Below are 13,265 nucleotides of genomic sequence, written 5' to 3'. Positions count from 1 at the left end.
GCATTATTCGTAGTGACTTTAACAGTAAATGGATCAAACTCTCCGGTTAAAAGGCAAAGATTGGCAAACTGCATTAAAAAGCACAACCTAGGTGGTGCAAGAGTGGCTCAGTGGCAGAATTCTCGCCTGCCATGGCGGAGACCTGGGTTCAATTCCCAGAGCCTGCCCATGCAAAAAACAAACAAACAAAAAAAAAAACGTGACCCAACTATATGTTGTCTACAAGAGGCACACCTTAAATTCGAAGACAAAAGCAGGTTGAAAGTGGAAAGATGGAAAAAATATATATACTATGCAAACAGTAATCAAAAGAGAGCTGAGGCAGCCATACTGATATCAGATAAAAGACTAAGTTAAAAACAGTCATGAGGGATAAGTACAGTCGTTATATACTGATAAAGGGGTCAATTCAGCAAAAAGACATATATATATATATATATGTACACGCACACACACACCTAAGTGCAAAGCCACAAAATATATGATGCAAATGGTGACAGATTTCAAGGCATTAATACTAGGAGGTTTCAATATACCACTTTCAGTAATTCATAGAACATCTAGAGGGAAGGTAAATAAGGAGACAGAAGATTTGAATAATTTAACTAGACCTAAAAGACACATAGAATATTTCACCTAATAACAATAGAATACATGTTCTTCTTGAGTGCACATCGATCATTCTCCAGAATAGACCATATTTTAGCTCACAAAACAAGTCTCAATAAATTAAAAAATATTGAAATCCTATATCTTCTCTGACCACAATGGAATGAAGCTAAAAATAAAATAATGATTATGATTATAATATTACAAATATTGATTTGTAATGTTTGGAATATTCACAAATACTTGGAAATTAAACAGCATACCCCTAAATAACCAGTGGCTTAAGGAGGAACTCACGAGAGAAATTAGGAAATATCTTGACGTTAATGAAAATGAAACTACAACATATAAAAACTTCTGGGATGCAGCAAGGGCAGTGCTGAGAGGAAAATTTATAGCTGTAAGTGTTTATATTTAAAAAAAGAAAGATTTCAAATCAGAGACCTATCTTCAAAACTGGAAGAACTAGAAAAAGAACAGCACACCATACCCAAAGCAAGCAGAATAAATAAAGTAAATAACAAAGACTAGAGTGGAGATAAAGGAAACAGAGAATAAAAAAATAATAGAATCAGCAACATCAAAACTTGGTTCTTTGAAAAGATCGACAAGTTGGTCAAGAGAAAAAGAGAGATGGCACAACTAAAATTAGAGACAAGAAGGGCATTGCTACTGACCCCAATGAAATAAAAAAGACTATAAAAGGATACTATATGAATGGTATGCCAACACATTAAATAACCTAGGCAAAGTGGACAAATTCCTAGCAACACACAAACTACCTACACTGACTTAAGAAGATATAGATCTCAACAAACCAATAACTAATAAGGAGATTGAGTCAATAATAAAAAATTTCCCAAGTGAAGAAAAACCCAGAAGGTTTCACAGGGGGAATTTTTCCAGACATTTCAAGAAGACCGACAATAATCCTCCTCCAAGTCTTCAAAAAAATTGAAGAGGAGGGAACACTTCCTAATTCATTTTATAAAGTCAACATCACCCTCATACCAAAGCCAGATGAAAATACCACAAGAAGATTATAGACCAGTATCTCCTATGAATATAGGTATAGAAATCCTCCACAAAATACTAGCAAACAGAATCCAACAACTGATTAAAGGAATTATATACCATGATCACATGAAATTTCTCCCAGCTATGCAAGGTATTTGAGCATAAGAAAATCAATTAATGTAATACACCACCTTAACAGAATGAAGGGGGAAAAAAAGCCATAGTTGAGGCAAAAAAAAAAAAAAAAAGGCATTTGACAGAATCTATCACCCCTTCTTCATAAAAGCACTTAGAAAGCTAGGAATAGAGGAAAACTTCCTCAACATGATGAAGGGCATATGTGAACAAACCTCAGCTAACTTCATACTTAGTGGTGGAAGAATGAAAGCTTTCTCTCTAAGATCAGAAATAAAACAGGATGCCCACTGTCACCACTGTTATTCACTATTGTACCGGAAGTTCTAGCCAGAGACCTTGGGCAAGAAAAAGAAATAAAACGCTTCCAAATTAGTAAGGAAGAAGTAAAACTTTCCCTATTTGCAGATGGCATGATCTTGTATACAGAAAATCCTGAAAAATCCACAGTGAAACTCCTAGAGCTAGTAAATTCAGCAAAGTTGCAAGGTACTAGAGCAACACCCCAAAATCAGTAGTGTTTCAATATTGTAATTGAATAGTAATAAATAGAAGAAGAAGAAAAAAAATTTCCATTCAGAATAGCAGTTGAAAGAATCAAGTATCTAGGAATACATCTAACCAAGGATATAAAGGACTTGTACACAGAAAACTACAAAACATTATTAAAAGAAGACCTAAATAAACAGAAGGATATTCTGTGCTCAGAAACTACCCAAAAGCAATTTATAGATTCAATGCAATCCCATCAAAATTCCAACAAACCTCTTTGCAGAAATGGAAAAACCAGTCATCAAATTTATATGGAAAAATAAGGGGCCCCAAATAGCCAAAGCCATTTTGAAAAAGTAGAACAAAGTTGTTGGACTCACACTTCCTGATCTTAAAGCTTATTATAAAGATGCAGTTATCGAAACAGCATGATACTAGCAGAAGGACAGACATATAGACCAATGGAATAGAATTTAGAGCTTAGAAATCAACCCTCATGTTTATGGCCAAATGATTTTTGACAAGGTGGCAATGACCACTTAAGTGGGAAAGAATAGTCTCTTCAACAAATGGTGCTGGGAAAACTGAATCTTCATTTGCCAAAAGGAGTACCCCTACCTCACACCACATACAAAAATCAACACAAAATATATCAAAGGCCTCCATACAAGAGCTAAAACTCCATATAAGAGCTAAAATCAGACTTGTAGACAAAGATGTAGGGAAGCATCTTCATCTAGCCTTATAGGCAATAGCTTCTTAGACTTTACATCAAAAGCACAGGCAACAAAAGAAAAGATAAATGGGACCTCATCAAAATGAAAAAGTTTTGTTCCTCAAAGGACTTTTTCATAAAGTAAAATGATAACCTACACAATAAGAGAAAATATTTGGATACTACATATCCGATAAAGGTTTAATATCCTAAATATATTAAGAAATCCTTTAACTTAACAACAAAAAGACAAACAACACAATTAAAAAATGGGCAGAAGACTTGAACAGACATCTCTCCAAAGAAGAGAGACCAGAAGACATGTGAAAAGATGCTCAGTATCATCAGCCATCAGAGAAATACAAATCAGAACCACAATGAGATGCCATCTTACAACCATGAGAATGGCTGCTATTAAAAAAAAGGAAAATAACAAGTGTTAGAGAGGACATAGGGAAATAGGAACACTCATTTATTCCTGGTGACGGCATAAAATGGTGCAGCCACTGTGGAAGACAGTTTGTTGGGTCCTCAGAAAGCTAAGTGTAGAACTACCATTTAACTTAGCAATCCCACTGCTAGGTATGTACCCAGAAGAATTGAAAGCAGGGACTCAGATACTCTCACACTGATGTTCGTAGCAGCATTATTCGAAGTTGCCAAAAGATGGAAGCAACCCATCAGCTAGTGAATGGATAAACAAAATGTGATATAGATATACAATGGAATATTATTCATCCATAAAAAGGAATGAAGACCTGATACATGCAGTAACATGGTTGAACCTTGTGAATATTATATTGAGTGAAATAAGCCAGACACAAAAGTGTAAATATTCTCTGATCTTACTGATGTGAAATAGAATACATAAACTCATAGAGTAAGAATCTAGAATATAGGTTACCAGGAGACAGGATCAGGGAATAGGGAATGAATGTTAAGGCTTAAAACAGATTCCTGTTTAGAATGATGGGAAAGTTTTGGTAATGGATGGTGACAATGGTAGCACAAAGTGTGAATATAATCAACAGCCTGAATTATATATTTGAATGTGGCTAAAAGGGAGATTTTAGGCTTTTTCGTATATATGTTATTTTTCACAAAAAAAGAAAAAAAAGGCCAATTGTGATGATAAAAAATATTTAAGCCTTCTAGCCTCATATTCTGGAGCAGCTAGAAGGAAAAATCTGAGAGGATCATATGGCAGCCCATGACAAATTCTGGGATCTGTCCTGTAACTACTTGTTGAAGAGTACTTTGAAAACTATTACTTTTTCATTTCTTTGCTTTGTATATATGCTATACTATACAATAAAAAAATTAAAAAAAAAAGGTAGAGGGCTTTGTGTGTAAGGATAAAAGGAATCCTCTTCACAGCATTCTTCAAATTGGATGACTCCTATTCATTGCTATGCCTCTTATGCTGATCTTGTCAAGCAATAATTATTCTGCTTCGATCTCCTCTTAGTTTCTAAGAAACCCCTGCATTTATTCTCTCCCCATTCCCACTAGAATAGTATATGTCACTAGAATAAAAAAAAATTTTTTTAAACCCCAGGCACTACAGAGCACAAACAGTATACCCTAAGTTAACCACAGACTATAGGAAATAGTACAGTTGTAAAAATGTGCTTTCATTAGGTATAACAAATGTACCACACCAGTGCAAGGTGTTAATAATAGGGTGGAATATAAAAACCCTTGTATTTTATGCATGATTTTTCTGTAAATCCACACCTTCTTTAATAAAAAAAAAAAAAAACGAGAAAAAAGTGCAAAGTACTGCTCTATTAAAAGTTGACATGTGCAGCAAAAAAAAAAAAAAAAAAAAGTGAATGGTAGATCAGGGAGTAGAAATTTGTATCCGCTAAATCCTTAAGTGGGCTAAAGGGGATGAGCATCCTATCTCAAGCATCACCATCCTTAGATTTCCAGTTTGCCAATTACCTCATCAGGTCCTAAACTGAACTCATACAGTGCCTTCCAAAATCTATTCCTCTTCTTAAATTTTCTATCTCCTTTATTAGTAGATCTACCTTCCTTCCAGTGATCCACACTAGAACCCTCAGAGTTTTATTGTACTCTTCTGTTTCCTCAATTTCATCCATTGCCATGGGCTATTGAATCCTCTTCACAGCATTCTTCAAATTGGATGACTCCTATTCATTGCTATGCCTCTTATGCTGATCTTGTCAAGCAATAATTATTCTGCTTCGATCTCCTCTTAGTTTCTAAGAAACCCCTGCATTTATTCTCTCCCCATTCCCAGTCCATCCACCCATCACAGCTAGAATGCTCTTCTTAAATCACAGATTTGTTGGTTTTCTCCTGGTTAAAAACAACAACAACAACAACAGCACACAACTATATCCTTTTATCCTTACACCACAAAGCCCTCTACCTTTTTTTTTTTATTTTTTTATTGTATAGTATAGCATATATACAAAGCAAAGAAATGAAAAAGTAATAGTTTTCAAAGTACTCTTCAACAAGTAGTTACAGGACAGATCCCAGAATTTGTCATGGGCTGCCATATGATCCTCTCAGATTTTTCCTTCTAGCTGCTCCAGAATATAAGAGGCTAGAAGGCTTAAATATTTTTTATCATCACAATTGGCCTTTTTTTTCTTTTTTTGTGAAAAATAACATATATACGAAAAAGCAATAAATTTCAAAGCACAGCACCGCAATTAGTTGTAGAACATGTTGCAGAGCTTGACATGGGTTATGTTTCCATAATTTTAGGTTTTTACTTCTAGCTGCTCTAAGATACTGGAGACTAAAATAGATATCAATTTAATGATTCAGCATTCATATTCATTTGTTAAATCCTATCTTCTTTATATAAATCCACTATCACCTTTGATCTTTTCATCCCTTTCTTTAGGGGTGTTTGGGCTATGGCCATTCTTAATTTTCCATATTGGAAGGATCTGTCACTAATATGGGGTAGGAGATGGAACCATCTAATGTTCTGAAGAGGCTGGGCCCTCTAGGTTTCAGGACTTATCTGGACCAGGGACCCATCTGGAGGTTGTAGGTTTCTGGAAAGTTACTCTGGTGCATGGAAACCTTGTGGAATCTTGTGTATTACCCTATGTGTTTAGAATTGGCTGGAATTGTCCTGGTTGGGGGTTGGCAAGTTCTGATAGGTAGCAAAGTCTAACTGAAGCTTGCTTAACAGCAACCTCCAGAGTATTTGAACTCTCTCTGCCACTGATACTTTATTAGTTACACTTCTTTTCCCCCTTATGGTCTGGATGGAAAAGCCCTCTACCTTTTATCTCCCACTATTTTCTCTCCATTCAACCTACCGTTTGAGATATTTACTGTTTACTGAATATACCCTGCATAATTTGTACTCTACGTCTTTACCTCTTATTTTACCTTTACTTGAGGTTCCTTTTCTTCCCATCTCTTATATCTTCCGTGTTTCCAGATGGATATTACCTCTAATAAATGGAGTTTACTATAAAAATTATGACATTTCAAGATGTTCAGTGGTGCTGCTTAAGTTTATCAGTTCTTTAACACTTCCATAATACTGGTTTATTTAAAACCAAAGTTATCTGTATTACCAACACCTTCAGCCAATCCGTTTTTTGGGAATTGGATACAGGAATGGTTTACTTGCTGAGAAGAGGCTCCTTGGAAATTTTACAGCTGTGGGTGGGTCATGGTATCCTGTAAGTAGAGGATGTCTAGAGAGAGAATGCTCTTAGTCCTCTTCTCTTTCTTCAACAGCAGCTTTTCCTTGATTTGTTGAAGCAGCCAGACACTGAAAGATGAGCATGGTAACTCCAAATGAAAGGCAGTTTTCCTCATCTGGACAATTAACTCATTAATGTGATAGACACACTTGGTTCTTTGTTTTATGGTTCTTGGCATTTGTGGGTTGGGAGTAGGGGAAGAACATTCTGTGTGATGTTGTTACTCTGAGTTTCAGCTTTTTAAAACATGAGGTGCCTTTTAGAAATACTGTTCATTATATGTTTTAACAGAAAAGTAGATAGTCTTTAAAGATCATAATCATAACAGTAAGAGTTACTTATTAGAGTATTGAACTGAGTGTTTTGTCATCATTTCCCCTCCATCAGTGGTCTTAGGGAATTGCTAATATCACAGCATCAGTATGAAGTAAATTGAAGGTATCTTTTTCAAGATGTTCTTTAATGATTCATGTTTATGATTTGCCTTTGTGCTAGCTCTATCAGCTTTTATCCCATTATCGGAGTATAAAGTAGAATTTAGGCACATTTAGTTTGTACCTAAATGATTTTTTTTTAATTTTCTGTTTTGTACCTAAGTTTTTAACAGTGAAATTAGAATATTGACTGAAGGTAAACAATTGCATGATTTTTTAGAAAAGATGAGTTTGAACTAGTTAATAATTGTGGTGATGGAACATGACTGTGAGGAGTTGTTGTTTACGGAAAGAGGAGTTGGATGAACCTCTGATTTGAGAACCTTCATTGTGGCTGTTGCAAGAATATTATCTGCTTGTCCTTTTGGTAGACAACTTGCCAGTCCTTCCTACCAGCTGTTAATTGTAGTCAACTGTTTTGGAACTTGAGAGGTACTGTAATTAGTAGTGCATAGCGATGGTTTGAGAATTTAAAACATCTCTAAGATTTTTAGTAAAACCTAGAGTTCTTATAAAAGGTAACTGTCTCATTTAAAGTGGGGTAACAAACCTTTACTAAATAAACTTACCTCCTTTACTCAATAGAAAAAATTACTTTTTGTTAGGGCTTATTATAAGGAAAAATCTGAAAAGAATGTGCTTGGACTTTGTCAAAAATATTTTTTTGTGCGTGCATTTCTTCATCTGTTTTTTCCTGCTGTACATTTCCCTAGGAAATGCATCCTTAATTGACATTGACAAAATAACAAAGTAGAGGATTTCCCAGAGACTTCACCCTTTTGTGGCAGGATAAGCCATGGACCTCAGTCCTTTGAGATGTGCTTTTTTCCCCCATTGTTGCTCCTATTCTTGATACTTTTATATTAAAAATCTTTTATTTAACATTTATTAATGGCAGGAAAATCATGTTAAGTGCTTTTATAAATTGATTCTTATATATACAAGATAACTCATAGCTGTATTAAAATATTCTCTATGTTTTACTAGTGTTTTAGTAGTTTAAACGTTGGTAGAATGTTTTGGAGCCATTAATAGGGTAAAGAAATAACTGAAAATAGTTGATTTAGGCCAATTCTATTGGTAATTTCAGTGAACTTAGTTGATACATTAGCATTCAGAAATACCACTCTGGTTATTTAAAGTACATACAATTTTATTATAATGTAAGAGGTTTCCTCTGAAAACAGATTATTTAAAATTTCCATCTTCTTTTTTTTCACAGGAAGGAACTTGAAACCTTCAAAGGTAATTTTACGTTTAATTCTTCACTAAAAAGTAGTTGGAAATTAATTGATGCCAAATGTTTTTTCCTGATGATGAAAGAATGTATTCCTTTTTCTAACAGTCAGACAGTTTACATCAAAAAGCAAATTTTCTTTAATGGTTTTATTTAATCACAAGTGTTTTTTATATTCTCTTTTAAATACAATGTGCGTACCAAGCGAAAGTTTCTGTTGATGACCATAAGTAGTATGTTTAAAGGCATAATGCTAACTTTGAGCATGTTGAGTCATAGTCCAGGAAGATTCTGGTTTCGTTGTGGAAACTGTAGGCCATGTGCAGAGGAGGTTGTATGTAGGTACAGATGTGCTCTTCCTGAGATGCTTGCAGTGCTGAGGCCACTCTGCGACTGTCTTGTAACTTTGGATAAGTCTACCTTTTTTAGGCTCAGTTTAATCAACTGTAAAATTAGAGGCTCAAATGAAATATATTCTGCTATCATAAAGTCACCCAATATTGTGTTTAAGTATTAGGGAATTTGAAGGAAGGACACTGAAGAATAACTTTTCGTCGTGTTGTCTCTCACTGGTGATTGAGAAACTCTAATGAAAACACTAGGGAAAACTAGAAACTTTCAAGCAGCTCTGTGGGCTCTTCCAATTTGGCATTATTTTTCATCTACTCATTAGCAATAAAATAATAGAAGTCACCAATCTCAAAGAGACTCATTTCAATAACCAGGAAGGTTTGAGTTACTTATTAATTAAATTAAAAATTCTTAATTTTTAATTAAGAATTGCTTATTTTATTATTTCACATATAAACTAGCATTGACCTTTAGCTTTACAAAATTAATGATTAAATATTTTCCAGTATATCCTTTGTAATTGAATTGTTTTTGCTTATGATCTGGTTGGTCATTTAAAAAAAAAATGACTGCCTTTCAAGAGAAAAGGTATAAGGGCTTATACCTACTGTGGCTGTAATTGGACAAACTTATTTTGACTGCATTTCTATTTCTCTTTCTACAATAGTTAAGTTCATGGCTAGTTCGTTTGGGGTAATATTAAGTGATCATGTGACAGATTATCATAGCTATATTAGTTTGTTAGCGCTGCTGGAATGCAATATACCAAAAATGAAACAGCTTTTAAGAAGGGAATTTATCAAGTTGCAAAAGTTTACAGTTCTAAGGCTATAAACATGTCCAAACTAAGGCACCCAGATAAAGATATGGCTCAAGGAAGGTAAATGAGTCCGGAACACCTCTATCAGCTTGGAAAGCACATGGCATTGCCTACGAGCTTTCTCTCCAGGCCTCTCATTTCAAAAGGCTTTTCTTCAAAGGTGTCTTCACCTTTCTTCATCTTCAGAGGTGTCTGGCTGTGTGGGCTCTGAAGCTTTTTCCAAAATGGTGCCCTCTTAAAGGACTCCAGTAAGAAGCAACCCCACCATGAATGGATGGAGACACATCTCCATGGAAACTACCTAATCAAAAGGTCCCGCCCACAGTTGGGTGGATCACATCTCCATGGAAACAACTTAACCAAAAGATCCCACCCAGCAAATACCGAATCGGGGTTAAAGAAGCTGACTTTTCTGGAGTACACACAAGCTTCAAACCGCCATGGCTGTCAATGCTCTTACCCAATTTTTGAGTAATAACATACATTATTTTTCATCAGTGGTTTAAAATAAGATTTGAAATCTTCATAAAATATTCTTTTCTCTATCTTTCTTTCCTTTGACTACTTTAGTATCCTCTTATGTAACATTAAAGGAGGAGAGAAAGCAATCAAGTTAATATTAAAAGACAGTCAGGGGCACAGATTATGTAAAATGTCAGTTTTATTTGCATCTCAGTGCTGAGGGTTTTTTTGTTTTTTTTTTTTGTTTCTGGTATGGCAGTATTCACAGAAAAGAAGAGACCAGCAGTGTGCAAAAGGTTAGGTAGTATTGTACAGTAAACAATAGAATAATTCAAATTAGACTCTAATATCTTGTTTACATACACATTCTTAATTATGTGCAACATTTACAGCATATCAGATCCACCCACAGGCTTTCAAATTTGAAAAACCCAAAGGTGATCATTGTATCATATCTAGGTTTTTCTTTAGTGTCAGTGTTCATTATTTCCTCTTGAGTGAAATTGCTAATATTTCAAAAGCATGAATGGTATATAATGAGGAAAATAGGAATATGACTACTCTTTCAAAATATTTGTACTTGTTCTAATCTGAATTTTAATTAAATATTAGATTAAATCATGAAAACTTGGTGTTAAGAATTTTTTGTAAGAAAACAAATTTGACTATTTTGGGAAGACTTAATATGCATAAAAAGCTTTTAAAAATTGCTAGATATATTTTACCACAGTCTTAAAAATCCCCCCCAAAAAGAAAAGTCTAGAAAGATGTAGTTTAGAACTAGAAAAGATTTGGGGGAGAAGTCATAAAAATCCAGAAGTATTCTGTACACAGATTGGTTTCATACATGTCTTAAATTCCTGCTCTACTCTGAAGAAATAGACTGAAATTTTATGCAATGTAATCTGGTTGGTTTATGCAAGAATTTTCAGTCAGTGAACCCATGCTCAAAGATTCATGAATAAAAGTATGGTTGTATTTTAAACTAAACTGTTCGTATATGTAGTTTTTAATGGATTCCTATATTAATTGCTTTTTAAAGATTAAATGACCAATATAGGTCCCAGTTGTATCATATAAGATTGTATTCTCCTACTCAATATAAAATTACCTGACCATGTCAGAAATGTGACTAGCACTGTTGAAACATGTCAGAATTTAAGAGCTGTCACTATCACAGTGAATTTGATCATCATCATAGTTCAAGGGAAAAGGCAGCTATGTCCAACATGATATAGTATAATTGCATTTAAGGCTTAGCTCTTGAAAGCAGAGTCTGTGAAGTAGACCAAACCAGAGTGGTCAGCGAAATAGGAAAAACAAAACAATTTAGAAACAAGGAAGCCCAGGGAAGAATAGATTTAAAAGAAAAGTGGATATCAATGTTATAAGTAATGCAAAGAAGTTAAGCACACTGGGGAGATCGTATTGGATTTGACAAAGAATAGGTTATTATGATCTTAAAGTTTTACTTATAGAGAAGGAATCCAGATTTCAAAATCAGAAGTATTTGAGAAGTTTGGAAATAAAGGCAATATGAACTAACTATTCTTTCATGAATGAAAGAGAAGAAATCAAAAAAATAATTTGAGATAGAAACAGGGTCAGCTTTAAGGGAGGTGAAAGTGAAGATGTTAGAGATGATTGTGATCCTAGAGAAGAAGGAAAGAAATGATTTCCAGGTAGATTATCTTTGGAAAGAAAAGGATCCAGGGACATTTCTTTCTTTGTTTGAGACCTTAGAGAAGGAAAGGATGGCTGATCATATGTGAAAATACTGACATGGAAAGAGGAAAATATTTTTTGAGGATCCACATGAGAAAGGATAGTCTAAGTTTGCAAGACTAGGCTCAAAAGTAGGAGTAAAAACCAAAACAAATGCACTTTGGTTTGCACAGTGTTGTGAATTGGACAGGCATGTATGATGAGCCAGCAGAGCATAGTTAATCTTGTAGTAAAATGATTGGCAATCAAGTTCAAACTTGAGGTAAGAGGCTTGACTGCACCAGCAAAATAAGCAGGATTTAAGGTATAGGGAGTGGGTGGAAATCAGAAAGATACAGATAAATAGAACACTTTCAATGGCTGAGGTGGATCTTGTGGTCAAAGAAAGCAATTTCAGTTTGAGGTCTCAGACGTGGAACAATGTCCAGTGATGACGAAGGCTAACATAGAAATCTTGTAATTGAAAAGGCCATCAGACTGAAGAGTTCTGAAGCTAAATAAGGTTTAGAATCTGACTTGTTTAGATGACTCTTAGATATAGATCTTGCATATACTGGTTTGGGCAGCCCTTACCGTGTTACATATCTGGATGTTGAAAATAGTTGAAAAACTTAGGTAGAGGTTGTTGGTTTAGTTGAAGTATTAGCATAACATGTAAGGCATGTCATGTCAAGAGTCATTTGACAATGTTTAAGTGATAGAGATTCAGGTTGACTGATTCAATGATGACTGGCAAAACTTCTGACCCCAAGGAGCTCATAGGCTTATAGGATAGAAAGGCAAATATATCATTTTAATACAATGTAAAAAATATTATAATAGAAATAAGTACACTAAGGTGAGAATAGTTAACTATTTGTAGAGAAACAATGACGCTTCAGCTGGATCTTAATGATGAGTGCTCACCGGCCAGAAAAAGGTAATAAAGACATTCTAGGAATAGGAAAGCACAATTGCAAAGGTACAGAGATGTTTATTTTATTTCAAGAATACAAGTTGAAAATTAAGTTCTTGTTCATCATGGGAACTACAAATAATTTGTTATGGCTGAAGCATATGGTGTGTGGGGCGAAATGGTGAGGGATGTAGTTGGAGACGTAGGCAGAGAATAACTGGTGTACAGCTTTGTATGTCATGCAAATGTGTTTGGACTTTTTCTTTTGGGCCAGTGGTCTCTAAAGAGAGATGTGAGTAGGCAAAAGAGTCAAGAGGGGTGGAGAAGAAAACTCAAACTTCTATTTATGTTTCCTTTTAATGTCATCCTTCTCCATTTTTATACTTTATATTATATAATAAAATAGTATAAAAATAAATGTATATGATATATAAATATACGTATTTGGGATGCTTGTTACATTTTTTTCTAGTGGGTAGAGTACACGATCAAAAAACTTGACGGTTACTCTTGTGTATGTTGGAGACAGGGTAGAGAGTGGGAGAACCCAAAGGGTTTTAATTAGATAGTAGGAGCGAATTTGCATTTTAGAGCAAATTTTCTGGAATCAGTATAGAATATAGATTGGAAGACCAGGGTGTGGGCAAAAGACGCTAGTCGGAA

The 13,265-nt window shown here is 34.6% G+C and overlaps 1 protein-coding gene across 3 annotated transcripts in view; it reads left to right on the top strand.

Moving 5' to 3' along the window:
* The window catches only part of DTNBP1 (dystrobrevin binding protein 1), a 145,626-nt gene that overhangs the window by 73,016 nt on the left and 59,345 nt on the right, over positions 1 to 13,265 (top strand). For all 3 annotated transcript variants that reach the window (XM_077143749.1, XM_077143748.1, XM_077143750.1), the window contains exon 7: positions 8,335 to 8,357. In XM_077143749.1, the coding sequence (XP_076999864.1) occupies positions 8,335 to 8,357 (23 nt within the window). The remainder of the gene's footprint in view (positions 1 to 8,334; positions 8,358 to 13,265) is intronic.

This window comes from Tamandua tetradactyla, chromosome 25 (genome assembly GCF_023851605.1).
Source record: "Tamandua tetradactyla isolate mTamTet1 chromosome 25, mTamTet1.pri, whole genome shotgun sequence".
Taxonomy (NCBI): Eukaryota; Metazoa; Chordata; class Mammalia; order Pilosa; family Myrmecophagidae; genus Tamandua; species Tamandua tetradactyla.
This window is presented reverse-complemented; position numbering and strand designations above follow the sequence as displayed.